Here is a 20,488-nt window from a genome sequence, read left to right as displayed (position 1 = left end):
AACTTGGAAAAGCAGCTGAGTGATTTTGACAGGAGCCACAGTAAATTCCCAATGTATCAATGGGCACGAATGTACATGAGGCAAGTGTTGGCGCTGATTAACTTCACACGTTCACTGAAGCAGCCAGATTTCTTCCTGTACTTGGCGTCTCTAGAAAATTTGTGCATATACTTCTTCAGCTACAACCGACTAGATTATGCTCAAAACAAGTTGTTAGCCAAAGATATTTCTCAAAAAACGTCTGTTAACTGGATATAAGTGTTCTGGTGGATTTTCTGTACAAGGAATGCCAAAAATGCCAGAAAAAATGGTTAATCAAAGTGTTTTATGTGAAAGGATACATACAAAATTGCAAAAAATGGCGGCCATTTTGAAAGCCAAAATGGCCGCCAAAGACGCCATTGAAAAAAATGGAAACCAACTCAGGTCTTGTTGCCTAGGGTATAAGGATTCCAAAAATCATTGGTTCCACTAGTGTAGCAAATTTTGCACTACAATGACACAACACCATGTACGAAATACTTCAGGTGTGGATCATAGTCGGATCTGGTGTGTGGAATGATTAACGATAAAACACTCTTTTCATGTCGTTGTGCCCACTCTTATCCTACGTCCTCCCTCCCAGTGAAATTTTGTCGATAAACTGTTGAAGAAAATTTGCAAAGAATTCCTCAAAAACAAAATACTAATAAAATCCCTTTTCTTTCCTGAGAAGAAGTATATTTAGCTCCCAAAAGAGCTCAGTATAAGAGTTACATTACCCATGATGCAGTACGCAGGCGCCATATTGGTTTAAAAGGTAAACAAGACAAGTAGACCTAACAAGGCCAAATAATTAGCGTACCGGTAACCTTCCATTGGAGGAAGTCAGAATAACGAGATAAATGTGATCGATTGAAGAGCTACTGATTGCTGATGTTATCGATGCCAGGGAAGTGTATACAACCAACATGGCGGCGCGCACGGCATCATGGGATAATTCTGAAAACCCTCTATTTCGAACCCAACGGACGTGCAATCCGTTTAGAGATAAAGACATGGTTCAGGTTAATTTTTTTCTTCAACAGTGCTTTTAAAATAATCATGAAAAGCCTGCACATGTTGTTAGCGTTCGGTGAAACGTTGTATGCACATCACGTCATTTTACCGTACACGGTACATTCGTTGTACACTGTTTGGTATCCCGTGGTGTAACTAGTTGCAGTGATTGAGGAAAGTGCTTACTCCAGCTATCTAGCATGTCATTATTTACAGAGTAGATGTTACCGGTACAAAAAATTATTAAATTAAAAAGTAAGAACAAGTTAAGAAAGAAAATAAAAAATATTTAATCAAAAGAATAATTTAATTCACGAATATGTGGAATTGTCTTGGGTAAATGTTGCGACACTAGTTTTCCTCAGGAAATTTTCAAAACGTTTTGAGTATTTCACCGACGGAAGAGAAATGACGGACAACGGGACTCTCCGTTTCGGTGCTTCCTCTATCGAACTCCTCGAGTGTCTCCTCTTTGGACTGTCTGAAGAAGAGGCGAAGAGTGGCGATTACTGTATCCAGAGCGGCGCAGCTGGTGAGAATTCATGGTTTCCAACGCGTGACATTTTGAATGGCTGAATTTGGTTTGTTTCGGTCGATTTAAATTAAATCTGTTCAGCCTCACGATGTATGAGAAAGACGATGTATAAATTCACGGACCGGTGTTTGTGTGTTGTGTGAGTGATATATCTATATATATATATGTGTGTGTGTGTGTACAGTATATTACATACGTATTAGCGGAGGGGGGGGGGGCTGAGGAAGGGGAGGGGCTGAGGAAGGGGGGGCTGAGGAAGGGAGGTGAGGGGAAAGATATACTACATATACATCTTTTGAGGAGGGGAGCTTGGACAGGTCCCTCCGTTTTAAGGGAAGAAGGGAGGGAGGAAAAATTTACCTGTGCAAAGAGTGCTTCATAACCTCAGTGTTGCCCAGGTTAAAAAAGGAAATTGTAATACCCTCTGCCACCACCAGGTGGCGCTACACGGTACACATTTACATAGAGAATTCACACCCTCTCCTGGTCCCCCCACAGCCCACATGAGGCTGCGGCCACATATCCTATGTTACCCCCACAGACAAAGTTGTATTTGTACCCCGGGTAAAGTATATAATTGTTTATAGCTGGAGTACCCGGCATTGCTCAAGCGAAAAAGAAACAACATACAGTGAAACCTTGACTTACGAGTGCACCAACTTACGAGTTTTACGAGATACGAACCGTCGCTCGGGCGGTTTATTGCTTTGAGATGCGAGCCGAGATCTGAGTTACGAGCTTACGCCACCCGCCACCAGGTGGGTTCCGGTCACGTGGTTATCTTGCCGTGCAAGCATCTCTGCCGTATATCGCTGCTGCTTTGTTTTCGCATTTTGGTTATTTTGGAGCTTACGCCACCCGCCACCAGGTGGGTTCCGGTCACGTGGTTATCTTGCCGTGCAAGCATCTCTGCCGTATATAGCTGCTGCTTTGTTTTCGCATTTTGGTTATTTTGGAAAATTTCTTAGTTTTAACCATGGGTCCTGTAGGGGAAGTAATGGGGGAGACTTAAGACTCCAATGACCGGACACAGGTTTTACAAAAGGTCTGGTTTATTAACTGGTTATTCACTTCATTCCAATTACCAAATAATACCGCTTAATTCAATGGACCAGGTTAACTCTTTTCGCATGGTCCTTCTCGTTCGGCCGATGTTCCTCCGCCACTCCCGTCGGGCAGAGGGTCTGATGATGAGTGCTCGTCCGTTCCGTCGGTCAGAGCTTCTGGTGACAAGTCTCCTTGACTCAACGTTTGCTCTGGTTTATATGGACAAACTGGAGTTAATCCCCTGTCCGCTGAATGTTAATCCTTTCTCCGCTAATGCCCCGAGGTCATGCATGCACCAAGTCCTGGCATCAGCTCGCTCCCCCCCTGCTGCGAGTTCCGTTTACCAAACGATAGGGGGGTGCTCCAGCCAGGGGCTGTGACCAGGTGGACAAGAGATTACCATGTGCGTGCACATTCTTGGCATCCATTTACGAAATCGTTACCAGTCTTTACTCAATAAGTTACACTGAGTTACACTTCCACAGTCCTAAGAAATTGAGTGCCAAGGGCAGTACTGAGAAGAAGAAGAGGATGATGTGCTTGGATATAAAACACGCAATCGTCGAAAAACATGAGCGAGGTGTGCGTGTTGTCGACTTGGCGAGGCAGTACGATCGTAGTACTTCTACGATATGTACGATTTTGAAGCAGAAGGAGTCGATAAAGGCTATAACGCCAGCCAACGGCGTTACGATTATTTCAAAGCGGCAGCTTCAACTGTGACGATTGCGTGTATAACTTATAACAAAAATTATAAAATCAAAATAAAGATTTTATTATAACTTTTGCCGAACTGATAGAAGCCGAAGGATACATCCCCCAGCAAATCTTCAACTGTGACGAGACAGGGCTCTTCTGGAAAAAGATGCCGAGGAGGACGTATATAACGGCAGAGGAGAAGAGCATGCCAGGCCACAACTTGTTCAGAGTGCCGGCGATAGCTCGCCTTCTCTTTGTGGAAGACACGGTGAGATCCTTAACATCCAACAACTAATGGGACGCAAACGGGGCGCCCAGTTTAGCGGTACACACATTGATGAATCACCCTGCCTGTGATTCACCCATGACAGGTTATAGCTGGGTCGGGATTCAAACCCAGGCTGGACAGTTTAGAGTCAAGTGTGCGTACCTCCAGTCCAGGCCATCCTGCCAACTTGTATGCTGCATACAGGTGAAATATAAAGCGCGAGATATTTTTATATATACTGTATATTTAAAAAAAAATTGGTGTGGTTTTTGGCGGGCTGGAACGGATTAATAGCATTTCAATGCATTTTAATGGGGAAATTTAATTTGAGAAACGAGCAAATTGAGTTACGAGCTCGGTCACAGAACGAATTAAACTCGTAAGTCAAGGTTTCACTGTATTTGAAACGAGGGCAGATACAATGGAAAAGCAATTACATCCAAATCAGAATCCATCGCAAATATCAAATCATTATTCCACCTTTTTGTTGAATGTATGTTGGTATATGTGCTGTTCATGACGTTTCTGAGTTGAGCATGATGACGTTCAGGAAGAAGAAGAAGAAGCCTTAACGCCAACTTCGGAATTGTTTTTTTATTTGTGATCAAATATCTGGTAATTGTTTTGTATTTATTTATGCGAATGTGTACATGATACAACTGTCGTTAATCATAAAGGTTTAGGCATTATAGAGCGATTTATTTTTTTTAATCCAAAAAAACGAACTTTTGTAATTGCCTAAAACGCTCCCAATCACTCACTGAAGAACCTCTGAAAGTTTGACGAAGAACCGTTCAGCCATCTCTGAGAAAAATGGTGACACAGACCATCGGCTCTCTTATATAGTAGATGTATGTGTGTGTACAGTATATATAATACTAGCGGGGTCACCCGTGGGAATCCCACGGGCATGGATGTGTGTGACATTTCGACATATTGAGTTATATGCTGCACATTCATTTTTACAAAATGGTTACTGGCAAGTCATCAGATCCAGAAATGGTGTGATGAACACAAGTTATTTATTTCACATAATATGTGACCCCTCACTCCTCTCCACCTGACACTCTCCTGCCTCCACCTGACACTCTCCTGTCTCCACCTGACACTCTCCTCTCTCCACCCAGCACTCCTCTCCTCTCCAAACCCTCACATCCCTCTCCTTTCCAATCCCTCACCTCTCCAATCCCTCACACTCCTCTCCTCTCCAATCCTTCACACGCCTCTCCAATCGCGCCTCACACTCCTCTCCAATCGCGCCTCACACTCCTCTCCAATCGCGCCTCACACTCCTCTCCAATCGTGCCTCACACTCCTCTCCAATCGTGCCTCACACTCCCCTCCAATCACTCCTCTCCAATCGTGCCTCACACTCCTCTCCAATCGCGCCTCACACTCCTCTCCAATCATGCCTCACACTCCTCTCCAATCGCGCCTCACACTCCTCTCCAATCGCGCCTCACTCGCCTCTCCAATCGGCTTTCCCCGTCTCGTTTCTCTATTTTTTTTAATCCAAAAAAACGAACTTTTGTAATTGCCTAAAACGCTCCCAATCACTCACTGAAGAACCTCTGAAAGTTTGACGAAGAACCGTTCAGCCATCTCTGAGAAAAATGGTGACACAGACCATCGGCTCTCTTATATAGTAGATGTATGTGTGTGTACAGTATATATAATATACTGTATATAACTATATATATATATATTATTATTATTTTTTCTCTCTGCAATGTGGTTTTCTCTGTCGGATCGATGCGAAACCTTGGCGGGACTCCCTATGGAGAATATTTTGTTGCTAACTCTGACATCATAGGTCACATGGTATGGCAGTCATATTGGATTAAAGGAAAAATAATTGAACATCATTTTCTCCGAAACCACTCAACGCAAAATATTGAAACTTGGCATATGTCATCAACTACCCATGGGAGGTATAAACGTCGGTGATAGATGACGGCATACTGATACAGGGTGATAAAGATGACTGCATCAGTGAAGTGGTATTCCAACCATAATTGGTTGAATTGAAATCTTTATCCGAAAAATCTTAAACTTCATATATCTGAACTATGACCCGATGTGAGGAAGGATTAAATTTATGACATTCATAACCCATGCCAAGAAACTATGTAACATAATAGAGTGCATGGATGATAAGAGTATTTGGGCCATAACAGCAGTGATGGAAGATGACCTAGCATATATGATAGTAGCATGTTTGGTTACCGATGGTATTTTTGTTCAGAATGAACATGTGAGGCGGAGACTATGGGCTGTACGAGTGCCGTTCTAGTTGGTCTTGTTTTGATTGGAATGGTGAGCACATCCAATTTACACTTCACTAGCGGTATTCCATTGGACCCCAAGGTCTTTAAGGGTCTTCATCGGGTCCAATAGGGGGGTCTGAAAAAGGGATCAACTCTTCAATCCCATGAACTACTTGAACAAATCTCAATATCAAGACATCAGTTTTATCAGAATGGTGAGCATGCCCAATTCGATTGGAATCAAAAAACAAAACGAATCTCAATATCAATTGGCCCAACCAAAGCACAGACTTGAATCCCATTTAGAATCTATGGAAAGACTTGCTGTTCACCGACAAGGAAGAATGGGAGAAACTCCCCAAATCCATATGTGCAGAGCTGATACAGACATACCCAAGAAGACTCGAAGCTGTAATCGCTGCCAAAGGCACTGCTTCGAAGTATTGACTCAGGTTTGAATACTTACAAAAATTAAATATTTCTGTATTTCATTTAAAAACTAGAACAATCCGACTGTGTCGCCAATATGCCTCCGCATAGTCCCACAATGCATACATGCCATCACTCTGCATATGTATGGGTAGTGGATCACGTTTGTGAAGTTTAATGTTGATCGGATAAGGTTTGTTTTTCTATCCAAGATGGCTGCCAAACCACGTGACCTGTGACATCATCATTTTCAAACTATATGCAACAGTGCTCTTGGATGATATTTGTAAAATTTCGCATCTATAGGGTGAGCGGTTTCAGAGATATAATTATTTAATATTTTCTTTCAATCCAATATGGCTCCAAAACCATGTGACCTATGATGTCATAAATTTAATATTTCAATACAAATGGGTCATAGATCATGTGCGTGCAATTTCAGATGTTTAGGATAAGGAATTCGATTAAAACATTTTTGGCTGGTATACCACTTCACCTATGATGTCATCATTATCATACTTTTGTTCCCCATTGGGAGTACTTGACAATGTGCCAAGTTTAAAATTTTTCCATTCAGCAGTTGCCAAGAAAGAATTTTTTTATTATTTGCTTTTAATCCAAGATGGCTGCCATACCACATGACCTATGACATCACAATTATCACAAAGCATTCTGCATGGGTGTCACTCCGACCTTGAAAGTTTCGTCTCAATCTGACATATAGTTGCTGAGAAAAACGAGGTTTAGCCTAGACGTACGGATGTATGGGCAGAAGGACAGACGGACGGACAACCCAAAAACATAATGCCTCCGGCGTCTGTCGGCGGAAGCATAAAAATTTTAATTTCTAAAAAAAATAATCCGTTTTGACATGCGGTATTATGTATAGATCAGTGACAAAAAATCTCAATTTAATCTATTTTAAATTCAGGCTGTAACAACAAAATCTGAAAAAAGTCAAGGGGTGTGAATACTCTCTGAAGGCGTTCTATGTCGAAGTGTTAGAAATAATTGAAATGATCTCCATAACGGAATTTGTGAGCAAGAGAAGTGAAGTGGTGCAATATGGGCCCCTGTGAGTGTGCTCTTTTTTTTCTTTTTTTTTGTATACAAGATCGAGGCTCGTGAAAGAGCTAACATTAATCACACAAAAAGTCAAACCGACACATAAAACACATAAAACTTAGACAAGATGGGGAGAGGGGGGAAGGACACAAACACAACATTTGAGAGCAGGGACATCGAGAGATCTGTGAGAGGGAGAGGGCTTGGGGGGAGGTGGGAGAGGTATAAAACATATGGACACTGCAAGGACTTCCAGGAAAGAAGTTGGAATTTCAAAAAAGTGTATGGCGTGAATTTGCGGGGTTAGAGAATATCAAGGTTTTGGATGGGGGAAGATAAGAGATGGTGGTGAACAGCTGTTGTAAAGACCTGGAGGGAGGAGTGGGATTGAAGAGAGTGATGGAGTTTGTTCCAGAGGTGGGAGAAAAGAGGAATGAAAGTGTGAAGGTGAGCAGAGAGCCTAGATTTTGGCAGTTTAACCATAAGAGGGTTGCTGGCAGATCTTGTGCGACCTGTCGGAATATTTGGGGGACACAGCACAGAGAGAGCTGGGGGAGCAAGGCCGGAGAGGAGTCGGTAGAAGACAAAGACCACCAACCTGCCTGCGATGAGTGAGTGAAAGGCCCTCGGAGTTAGCTTCATCGCGGGAGATTCCAATGATTCTGAAAGCTTTGGTTTCAACAGCGTGAAGCCGAGCTAGGTGTGAGGCAGGAGCACCGGCCCAGAGGGGGGAACAGTATTCCATTGAGCTGCGGATGAAAGCCTTGTATGTGGTGAGGAGCTCAGGTGTGCCAAGGAAGGACTTCGCACGACGGAGGATGCCCAGTCGGCGATTGGCTTTTGGAGGCCAGCTTGGAAATGTGGTTTTCCCAGGAAAGATCTTGGCAGATAGTGAGACCCAAAAGCTTGAGCGACAGAACTTCTTGGAGAGGATTGTTGAGAAAGTCGATGGGAGGGTTGTCCAGTCGGTCTTTTCGGAGAGACATTGTAAGAGTGTGAGATTTGTCAGGATTGAAAGACGTGTTCCACTTGTTTGACCAGTCTGTGATTTTGTCCATGTCTGCAGAGAGTGAGGAGGCTGCAGACTGCCGATCTGAGGGATGAGGAATGGAGCGGCAGAGAGTGGAGTCATCAGCAAAGTGATAGAGAGGATTTTCCAGAGAGTCGGAGAGATCATTGATGAAGACCAGAAAAAGCACAGGGTCTAGAATACTGCCTTGGGGAACACCAGGCTGACCATGAAGGGGAGATGAGAGAAATCCATTCAGGGCCACACGTTGACTACGACCAGAGAGGAAGTCCGCAAGCCATGCGTGGATATTTCCATGGATACCATAGGGGGAGAGTTTGGTGAGCAGAGCGGGGTGCCAGACTGTATCGAAGGCACGTGATATGTCAAGGGAGACAGTTCTGATTTCCTGTTTGGCATTGAGGACCTCCATCCATTGTTGAGACAGCAGAAGCAGCATGTCCAGAGTAGAATGACCTGGTCTGAATCCAAATTAATGATCGGAGATCAAGCCATTGGAGAAGAGGAAGGATCTTGGTTGATATGAAAGGGCTGTCGTAGGCAGCGCCACAAGTCTATGCCGGGTCCAATGTAGGAATCTTTGTTGGGAAGAGAACCAACAGACGCTCCAACCAATTTCTGGGTGATCAGGCTACAGAATGTATCATTAACGTGTGCGAGATGCAAAATGGAATCACTGGCATTACAATAAATGACCTGGTGAGAGACAAGTTTTGCCCCATGATTGGAAAGGTCATATGTATCTTCAGACTAGAGACGTCTTCTTAATGTTGAGAATGATGAGACATGTTGGAATAAACATCCATCTATAATGTCTCGTGCTACCAAGCTACCAGCTGAACAAGTTTGATGTATTTGGAAAAAGAGAAGCTTCTTTCAGAATGGCCAAGATTCTCTTACAGTACGCACGCTCACCTCTAAGCTATCTAGCCTCGGTTTGAATCCCGACCCAGCTATACACTGTTATTCCAATGTTTCACAGGCAGGATGATTCATCAATGTGTGTGCCCTTCCTATCGGATGGACGATAACCGGACGTCCCCTCTGCCAGCATTAGTTGTTGGATGTTAAATATCTCATGATGATCTTCACGAAGAGTAGGCGAGCTATCGCCGGCACCCTAATAAATTACAATTTCCTGCCTTGATTGCGTTTGGCACAGTGGCAACCCAACCTGGATCGTAGCCCAGTAACTGCTTTGGCAGCACCAATGGCTGCATAGGGCATGGTACTTGATGATGGTGATGAAGCATATTTGGAACACGAGTCTCTTGTTTTCATATTGACAAAGAATAACACTCCAGCTATCTGCAAAATACAGTACTCTAGCTATCCGGAATAAGCGACCTGCTCGCAACGAGAGGACAGAAAATAGTTGTGGAGAATGTGCGAAAGTGCCTGATGGAGGGGAGTATCTGCTTCTACCATGCACTAAAGAAGAAGACAGACATTTTGCTACTGTCTACAAAACTGCAGTGTCCCCATAGCAAACACAGCAAAAAATAAAATCAAAGCTGACGGAGAGCGACTTCAACTACTGTCCAATGCCGTTAACGCTGGTCCATCAGTGGATATGATGGATGTCTTGGAGCATGAACTTTCTCCACCTTTGTCCCTGTCTAAACTCCGAAAGCAGAGATACTTTACATACTGACATCTGGAATCGATGTACCATAAGAAGTTCCACATACTGAGTGAGGACTTGTATCATTACTGATGGCTCTCAATACAGACACTTGGAAAAACAGATGATTGCCAAATGTTTGGTGACTGCACAGACATTCAATCATTCATGCAATCCGTCAAGAAACAGTTCAGAGTGGGAATGACGAGAGTTCATGTTGTCTTTGATTGGCGTATTGGACCACAGTCAATCAATACAGTTAATGTGATAAACAGATCTATTTTAAGTTATAAAAGACATTTTTAAAAAGTTCATATTTTAGTGTGCTTGTCGGCAACTGACGCTCATTTGAAAATTGACCAATGTGATTTTAGGTCCCAAAACTGCGGTTTTCCACACGTTAAGGGTAAGGTTGGATAAAGATTGCTAACATAGAGAAGGCCGAGGGTTATGGAATGCTATCATATATTTTAAATCTCTCGGGACATAGTCATGGCTAAAAAATTTGGCACCCTTGCACTTTTTTTCAAATAATGCACCATTTCTTCCAGAAAATTGTTGAAATTGGTGAAAAATATTTTGGTGTCAACACATGTATTTCTTTGGTTTGCAGTGGAACAAAACAAAAAAAGCTGCAATATAAAAATCACCCATTTAACCTGTTTGAATCAAGAAAAGGAGTCATTCTGCTGTTTTATGTCTGGTGGAGAAAAAGGGCTGTCATGATGGAGAAAGCACCTCGATAAACTGCCAAACAGATTCAAGCTGACTTTCAGACACAAGGTACGACAGTTTCAACTCGCACAATCCGTCACCAACTCAATGAAAGGGGGTTCTATGGTAGGAGATCCAGGAGGACCCCACTGCTGAGAGAGAAAGAGAAACAAAAGAAATCCCGACTGAAGTTTTCCAAAACACACCTGAACAAGCCAAAATCCTTCTGTGAGATTATCGTGTGGACATATGAGACCAAATTATGGCTTTTTTGGAAAGCACATCATCTCTATGTTTACAGAAAACTACAGTCAAACATGGAGGAGGTTCAGTGATGTTTTGGGGTTGCTGTGCTGTCTCTGGCACTGGGTGCCTTGAATGTGTGCATGCCATCAATGAAATCAGGAGATTACCAAAGCATTCTGGAGCGCAATGTTCATCCTAGTGTCAGAAAGCGGTGTCTTCGTCCAAGGTCATGGGTATTGCAGCAGGACAATGACCCCAAACACACTTCAAAAAGCACCCAGGAATGGTTCAGAATAACGCTGGACTCTTCTGAAGTGGCCAGCAATGAGTAATAAATCCCACTGAACACCTGTGGGGAGATCTGAAAACAGCAGTTGAAGGCACCCTTCAAATCTGGGAGAACTGGAGCAGTTTGCACAAGAAGAGTGGGACAAACTGCCAGTATAGAAGTGTAGGAAGCTCATTCATGGCTATAGGAAGTGCTTGACTGCAGTTATTTTGTCCAAAGGCTGTGCTGCCAAATATTAAGTCCAGGGTGTCAATAATTTTGTCAATGCCATTTTTTTTTTCTGATTTAAAAGGATATATTTAGTTCTGAATCAAAGACAAAGGTTCTGTAATATTAACAGTGAAATAAAGAATTGTGGAGACCAAATACTTTCATCAATTTCAACTTATTTTTCGGGAAAATTGTGAGTTATTTGAAAAACGTGCAAGGGTGCCAATATTTTTGGCCACGACTGTATATCTTGTCAAAAATCATACATGGCATTACTCCCCCTGGATGATATTGTTGACCAAATTTTGAGGGTCTGGCTCGTAGCCTAATATCCAGATGAAAGGAGTTACAACAGAAATATGACCAAGTAACAGGATTTCGTTTCACTAAAACAACAGATGGAAAGTAGACACAGGCCTTCGTGGAAATCAACTTCCCTGCTTTGAAGGGTTGTAATTCCACCTCTTCCTTCCGAAACCATGAGAAGTCTTGCTGGAAAACTTTCCAAGAACATCTCGACCTTTTCAATGGAATCGGCCGTGGCGGAGTACTCGCTCAGCTTGAGAAGTTTGTGTCACCTCCACGGCATTCCTCATGCAGCAATCCTCCATGCAGCTCAGGATTTGCTCTTTGGAAAAGCCAACAAGGGCCTGGAGACATTTCAAACGACAAGAGATTCATTGGAACTGCGTGTTGAACATGCATATTCCAGGGAAATATATGGTTTCAGGCTGACCAACAGGTGATGGAAATGACACACTTTACTGACACATTTACCTGGAGTAAAGAAGAGTCAACATCTCTACAAGGTACCCCCAATTACAGATGCTTGATTAGAACTTGTGACTTGTGACTGCGGATGTAGATCTAGGTTTAGCACAGGAAGCTGCGAGTCCTGCAGGAAAGGCTTGAAGTGTATCCCTGCATGTAGTTGCAGTGCGAGCTGAGGATCTTCTTCTTTAATGGCCCCAATTATTTCCACGTTCTTGTGGGGTTGGCCGGGGGAAGTTTTTGGATCAAGTCTTTCATGAACTAGTTGGCCAAGCCTGATGCTCGACGAAGTAGTTAGGGCGGGAATTTGGAATTTGGCCATGGTGCCGACGATAGCTCGCCTACTCTTCGTGAATAGTTTAACACCGTAGGATAACCTACACCGTAGGATCTTTAATGACCACCACCTAGTGTCAGATGGGACGCCCAATTTAGCATCCGTCCCGGCACACACATTGGTGAATCACCCTGAATGTGAAACACCGTGATGACCGTTTATAGTTGGCTTGGGATTCGAACCCGGGTTAGACAGCCTAGAGGCGAGTGTGCTTACCTTTGGGATATCCTACCAGCCTGGTTTCCTGGGCTGAGGTTAACTGGGATATTTTCATCTGTGGACAGTATATGTTAACCAGCCTGGTGTTGGCTTAACTGTTAAGGTGGCTGTGTGGGAGCTGTGCTCGCACGATAAAGCCAGACAAAATGGACGACACAGGAACGAAGTTTCACCGAGCTATTTATTTAGCTCAAAACCAAAGAACTAAAAAGCACACTGAATCCGCCCCTCGAATGGGCGGCAATTTATATCGCATCCTGAACACACAAAAGCCACGCCTCTCAGGCGGGGCGTGGTATGCAAAATAGGTAAGTCACGCCCCCCGACGGAGCGTGGTATGCAAGGCAAGTGTTCGCCCGAGAAGGGCAAGTCTGGACACGCCCGGGCGAGTCCGGACATGTGACCGCTCACCGGTTGCCTCATCGGCCGGTGCACGGTAATTGTGTCATGCTTCCGGTAACCGCTACATGCGCCCCCCCAGAATTAACCTGCACTGGGAGAGTCAGTTTGAGGGGGGTCCTGATGACCCGGCCGAAACGAACCCTGGTGATTCGTGTGGGGGTGGTAGGCGGCGTGGCGGTGGATGGTCGGGCGGGGGGGCTTGGTTGACGGGGGACGGCCCCGTCGTGGAGGAAGGGCCAACCGTGGAGGTTGGTCGAGGTCCAAATGGGCCGCTTGAGGCGGTCCACGGAGATGCGGTCCGGCTTGCCGCCGATGAATGACTTGTCGTCCCTCTGCAGGACACGGAAAAGTCCATCGTATGGCGGCCGGAGCGGTCCCCGGTGTGCGTCGTGCCGGATAAAAACATACTCCGCAGTGCGAAGTGCTGGGGGGACGTGGGGTTTGGGGGCAGCCGTGGTGGGACGTGGGCACGGGGGCAAATCTCCTGGCGGCCTCCTGGAGATCCGAGCGTTGGCGAGCCGCGGACCAGGGTCCGGTGGCGTCAGGGATGAATTCGCCCAGCACGCGCAGTGGCTGGCCGTAGACCAGCTCGGCGGTGGAAGCCTGGAGGTCCTCTTTAGGGGCCGTTCGGAGGCCCAATCGGACCCACGGGAGCCTGTCGGCCCAACCGTCCTGGAGGCTGGCTCTGAGAGCGGCCTTCATCGAGCGGTGGAACCGCTCGCACAAGCCGTTGGCTTGGGGGTGGTAGGCCGTGGTGCGGTGAAGCTTGACCCCCAAGGCCTGGGCGACCGCGCCCCAAAGCTCGGAGGTGAATTGCGGGCCTCTGTCGGAGGAGATGTCCGAGGGCGTGCCGAAACGGGCAATCCAAGTGCCAACGAAGGCCTGCGCCACGTCGGCGGATGTTGTTGATGCCAGCGGGACGGCCTCCGGCCACCTGGTGGTCCTGTCCACCATCGTGAGGAAGTGGGTGAAGCCCCGCGAGGAGGGAAGGGGTCCCACCAGGTCCACATTGACGTGGTCGAAGCGCCGCGCGGACACGTCGAATGGTGCCAACGGGGCCTGGGTGTGCCGGTGGACCTTCGCGCGCTGGCAGGCGACACAGGCATTGGCCCAGTCGTGGACGTCCTTACTAGTCTAGTAGGAAGACTAGGTCCCCCTGCACCCCCCGGAGATATACTTCTAATCAGTGTTTCTAGATTGGAAAAAATGTGTAGAAAATGACTAGCTATGGCCCCAAGCTGAAAAAATGTCCCACATACCATTTTTATGCAAATTACTGCTGCAAATTTTATGCAAAATTATGCAAATTTTATGCAAATTTTTGATGAGGAGTAGAGTTGAGGGGTCTTTGAGGGCTTCATCGAGGTGCTCTCGGTTGCAAGACTGGGTCATTCTGAGAAGCACAGCAGGGTCAGAGATCATGATGTTCTCCTCCTCAGTGAATCTCTCCATCAACAGCCTCTCCATTGCCTCACACACTGTTTTGAGGCAAAAGAGGGACTTTGCGTAGGCCTTTCCACTGAGAACACCTTTGAGAGATCCACTTGTTACTAGTTGTGCCTCAAAGAGAATCTCTGCATATCCAGAACCACGCATCTTGTGTCCAGTGAGCATCCCGATGTAGTTCATGGATGTGTGGAAGGGTCCAATCGTTACTACATGACTAGCAAATTCATTTGGCCAGCGCCAGATGATGGGAAGGGCTTTCATGCAGACACCCAGATCAAATGTATTCAGGACCCATCTCTGACCCACCTCAGCAGTTGCTGCCTCGGAACGCTTCAGTAGCTCACGAACAACTGCGTTGTCTGTGATCGGTCTGTGCCTGGTGCCTGCATGGCATGGCAATGGCCTGCAGCCTGTGCCTGGGCTAGGGGGTTTCACCTCTGCAACTGGTTCTCCCCCACCCAGCAAATCAACAGTCGACTACTGCACGCCTATCCACCAACCGATCACAGACAACGCAGTTGTTCGTGAGCTACTGAAGCGTTCCGAGGCAGCAACTGCTGAGGTGGGTCAGAGATGGGTCCTGAATACATTTGATCTGGGTGTCTGCATGAAAGCCCTTCCCATCATCTGGCGCTGGCCAAATGAATTTGCTAGTCATGTAGTAACGATTGGACCCTTCCACACATCCATGAACTACATCGGGATGCTCACTGGACACAAGATGCGTGGTTCTGGATATGCAGAGATTCTCTTTGAGGCACAACTAGTAACAAGTGGATCTCTCAAAGGTGTTCTCAGTGGAAAGGCCTACGCAAAGTCCCTCTTTTGCCTCAAAACAGTGTGTGAGGCAATGGAGAGGCTGTTGATGGAGAGATTCACTGAGGAGGAGAACATCATGATCTCTGACCCTGCTGTGCTTCTCAGAATGACCCAGTCTTGCAACCGAGAGCACCTCGATGAAGCCCTCAAAGACCCCTCAACTCTACTCCTCATCAAAAATTTGCATAAAATTTGCATAATTTTGCATAAAATTTGCAGCAGTAATTTGCATAAAAATGGTATGTGGGACATTTTTTCAGCTTGGGGCCATAGCTAGTCATTTTCTACACATTTTTTCCAATCTAGAAACACTGATTAGAAGTATATCTCCGGGGGGTGCAGGGGGACCTAGTCTTCCTACTAGACTATACAGAGCCCGTGCCAGACGAACTTTGCTGCCACGAGCTTCTGTGATGCTTTCCGGCCCGGGTGGGAAAGGCCGTGGAGGGCGTCAAAAATGTGCCGCTGCCATCTGGTGGGCACGATGGGGCGAGGTTGGCCCAGGGAAACGTCGCACAGGAGAACTGTGCCTGTGTCCTCGAAGGGGACGTCGGCCAACCGCAGGCCTGTGTCCGCTGTCCGGAGGGCTTGCACCGCGGGGTCGGCGGTCTGGTCGGCCGCCATGCGGGCGAAGTCCACACCCAGGTGGACGGCATTCGCGCCGGACCGGGAGAGGCAAACGGCCACAGCGTTGTCCTTGCCCGTGACGTGCCGGATGTCAGTCGTAAATTCGGACACGGCGGAGAGGTGGCGCTGCTGGCGGGCCGACCACGGCTCCGTAACCTTGGCCATAGCGAAGACCAGGGGTTTGTGGTCCACAAACGCCGTGAAAGGGCGGCCCTCCAAAAGATGGCGGAAATGGCGAACAGCCAGGTAAAGGCCGAGTCGCTCGCGGTCGAAAGCGCTATAATTACGCTCGTTAGGGCGAAGCTGCCGGCTGAAGAAGGCCAGCGGTTGCCAAGCCCCGTTCACCCACTGTTCATGCACGGCGCCCACCGCGTAGTCGGAGGCGTCCGTGGTGAGGGCGATGGGTGCGTCGAGCGTCGGGTGCGCCAGCATGGTCGCATTGGTGAGGGCCAGCTTAGCGCCTGTGAACGCCTCGTCCATCTCTTTGGTCCAGGCGACGTCGTGCTTGGCCGGCTTGCCCCGGAGGGCTTCGTACAGGGGGCGCATGAGTTGGGCGGCGCGAGGCACGAACCGGTGGTAGAAATTTACCATCCCCAAAAATTCCTGTCGGGCCTTGATGGAGCGGGGGCGCGGGAAACTTGTGACTGCCTCCACCTTGCTAGGCAGCGGGACGGCCCCACGCTTCGTGATGCGGTGCCCCAGGAAGTCGACGGCCGTTACGCCAAACTGGCATTTCGCCGGGTTGATGATGAGGCCATGCTGGCCGAGGCGCTCGAAAAGCGTGCGCAGGTGGACGAGGTGCTCCGCCCGGGAAGTGCTGGCGATGAGAATGTCATCCAGGTAGACAAACAGAAAGGTGAGATCGCGCAGCACACTGTCCATCAGCCGCTGGAAGGCCTGGGCCGTGTTCTTAAGGCCGAACGGCCTTCGGCGGAACTCGAAGAGGCCAAAAGGTGTAATTACAGCAGTCTTCGGAACGTCGGCCGGCCGGACAGGTACCTGGTGGTAGCCCCGAATAAGGTCGACCTCGGAGAAGATCACCCGCACCGCCAAACGGGCAGAAAAGTCCTGTATGTGTGGTATCGGGTACCGGTTGGGGGTGGTGGTGTGGAGGCATATAATTATTTATATTCTCCTGCCTTCTAAAATGTGGTTTTCTGTGAGGCTCTGTGAAATGTAAACCTGGAGTCAAGGAACATTCCTGTATAACGATAAGAGGTGTTTTTACCATTTGAGATAGCAACTGTCAAGGAAAGGGCTTGGAACTCTGAAAGATGGAAACCAGAGGTCTCGCTGTTTGGGGCCGAACGGCCCTGTGTGGAATTTGGAATTCTATGCCCGAATAAGGTGATTTGAGCAACAAAGGGGCTCGGCAAAGAGGGAACATTTATTAGATAAAAGGAACTTTGAAGAGCTGCGCTGGCCAAGAGGGAAGGAGAAGATCCACGGATGAGAAGATTGTGCCATGCCACGACCGGCTGAACAGAGAGGCTTCGTTAACAGTTCAGGTCTTTCTTAGTAAAGTGATTATCTTGAGTCAGTACATTCTGCCCTTCCCCTTAAAGTTTAATAAACCTATTAAACCGAACAGAAGTGGTCTTCCTTTCATCATATAAGAATTAGGAACGCTTCCACAAGTGGTGGCCGTACGTGGTTGCAACGCTGGAGGGAGATCAGCGGCGGTTCCGACATGCCACGAAGGTATGTAAAGTCTGTTTGTGTGTCCGATACATTCTGCTAGTCTTCAGACAGTGTCTGCCAACTGAACCCGTGTGTGACCAAGAGTTGGACGCCAGAAACACATTGGCGAGTTCTTGTGGCGAAATGTTAACTTCCAAGCGATTCTTTGAGATTTATTGTGCAAAATGTCATCTCGCCGCATTGTGTGTACATCATTTGTGAACGATTGTTTTGGTAACGCACGGACTTTGATAGACTTATTTTGGGTGCCAGAAAATGCGATTTTACATAGCAATGGCAATCGTGCTCAATAATTTATTCGCGGCACGTATCGTGACGTCACTCTGTAATGCTCGAACAGGGACGCAAAGTGCGTTCGCATGCTAAGTTACCGCTTCGTGAGTCAAACCGTGGGTATACGCTAAGAACACGTATACGTACATGGTATGTGCAGGTATGTGACACAGGTCAGTGCAGGCAGCACGACTCACCACAGGTAACACACGTGAATCATCGCTCCGCGGTTCAGTTGACGTAGACGGGATATTTTGTGCCATGACATTAGTAGGTGATAAATGTTGCTTCTGGGACACCTCCGTTTAACATGGGAAATCCCTATCTAATGTCATTTACCCCCCTGTTTTAAAAAAAATCATAAACACCTCTATTTCTCCCTCTATGAACCTATAATCCTTCTCGCCTTATGAACCTATAATCCTTCTCGCCTTATGAACCTATAATCCTTCTCACCTTATGAACCTATAATCCTTCTAGCCTTATGAACCTATGATCCTTCTCACTTACATGTAATTTTTACCCTATTCCCCCCACTACCCCCTTAATGTAGTTCCTTAGACCACTCTGCTAATGAGCCTATAAATATATTATCTCTTTCTAACTTTTTTAAGAGTTCCATTCTCCTATAGAACTCATCCCCATCAAGTATATTTATAAAGTATACAGGTTCCTTAACCTTTTGTTGTGAAAGTATAAAGTGGTATGTTTCACGGAGGGTTCTTGTTTGACCTCCTCCTCTCCCACATACCATTTTAAAATTATAATATTTATTATCCGATTGATAACCATTAAAGTTCTCACTCCACTCTAATATATTTTTCTTCCCACCCTCCATTACCCCACTTAACAAATGAATACGTTTATCCGTCTTGAGAACCTTCTGACCAGTGATTCTCTCAACCTCTTGAATCTGATATTTTTCACATTCGTTATGTTTTCCATTTATATACCAAGGTTGATTACACCTCCACTCTTTAGTCTGGTTGATACTTGGTTCTATCATTTATATAATAGTAAAAAAGGTGGCGGTAGCCCGTTAAAATCCCTAACCCCCCTTTTTAACTTATCACTTATATATATATATCTTATATACTTATATAACCATAAGGGAGACGATCAATTCCATTTTCTAAAATAAACCTCTTATCATCAAAAGCCCCCAATGCTTTCTTATTCACCTCTTCTGAATATAATTGATGTTTATAACTTCTTATTCCATTAATCTTTCTAAACTCTTCTTTCTTTGTTGTTAAACAGTTATAATAATCCTTAAAGTTTATTGTTTCTTTAATGACATTTTTCTTTATACCTTTTAACTTCTTATCAGTCTTTTCAACGTTATTCACAATGTATTTATAAGCATAAGCCTTCGACCTCAATCCCACAAATTCACTCATAACATTTCCTCCCAATTCATCCTTGAACTTTCCAATCACCTTTTTATTTTTAGAAGAGAACAACTCACTCTCTGGACTGTAATTACTTGTATCATAGATATTAATGTCCTTTTTCATATCTGAATAAACATCATCAGTATTAATTTTCAAAATAAAACTATCAGTATCCATATACAACAATGACACATTATCCTTATACTTTGATTTTAGATTAATATAAAAGTAATCATACATTAATGACTTTGACAAGTCAAGAATTGATGTTCCAATGTAAATAGGTTTGTCCATTTCAATACTCTCTTTAACCAAATGGATCGCACAAAAGTTCTCAGTAAAGACCTCAGCTCTAGTAAAACTCGGTCTATTAATTAATTTTGATGCTTGTTCCCAAGATGTTGCTAGTCTGATATTTTGTCTTTTCCTCACATTCTCCATGGTCTTACCAAAGACCGCATTATTCATCAATTTATAAAAGTCTTTCTCAAAATCTGTTTTTGACTCTGTTCTTCTTTGTGTATTAAAATCAATGTACCCCTTTAACCAATGACTTTGATTGAACTTTAGAACCCTGTGGATCTTCTCTACTCTTAGACCTTTTGATAAATATTGTCGCAAATTTCTTTGGTGTAGTACATAATTTTTCTTGTTATATAATGTAGTAAGTAATTTTTCTGTTGATTCACCTATATCAAACGATCGTTGATAATCACTCAACCATTCTTTCTTTGGACTTTCTTTCTCACAAGCAAATGGAAGATCTTTATGTTTGATATGAAGTTCTTCAGGATATTTTAAATCAACCTCAAAATAATAACCAACCTTTGAATCATCCAATTGTTTTTGTGTAGAGATACATACATCTTGTAAAACCTTTGTGTAGTCTTTTTCCTTTACCCATCTTAGTTTCCCATAAGGAAGAGCTTGAGACATTGCCCAGCCATACAAGTTGTTTGCGTCATAGTACATCAAGTAAGAACTCTCTTTCGTTGAATCATAATTTGGAAGATATTTGTTATTTGCTTTTGCGTA

The 20,488-nt window shown here is 45.3% G+C and overlaps 1 protein-coding gene across 1 annotated transcript in view; it reads left to right on the top strand.

The window, feature by feature from the left end:
• The first annotated feature begins 496 nt into the window (after nucleotides 1-496).
• Nucleotides 497-20,488, top strand: part of CNTD1 (cyclin N-terminal domain containing 1) — a 67,701-nt gene continuing 47,709 nt past the window's right edge. Inside the window, exons 1-4 of the mRNA XM_068128029.2 lie at nucleotides 497-527; nucleotides 773-799; nucleotides 932-1,178; nucleotides 1,404-1,570. Of these exons, the coding sequence (XP_067984130.2) occupies nucleotides 497-527; nucleotides 773-799; nucleotides 932-1,178; nucleotides 1,404-1,570 (472 nt within the window). The remainder of the gene's footprint in view (nucleotides 528-772; nucleotides 800-931; nucleotides 1,179-1,403; nucleotides 1,571-20,488) is intronic.

Source organism: Myxine glutinosa, chromosome 1 (genome assembly GCF_964187855.1).
Source record: "Myxine glutinosa chromosome 1, kmMyxGlut1.1, whole genome shotgun sequence".
NCBI classification, from domain to species: Eukaryota; Metazoa; Chordata; class Myxini; order Myxiniformes; family Myxinidae; genus Myxine; species Myxine glutinosa.
Note: the sequence above shows the minus strand (reverse complement) of the source record. Positions and strands in the feature narration are given on the sequence as shown.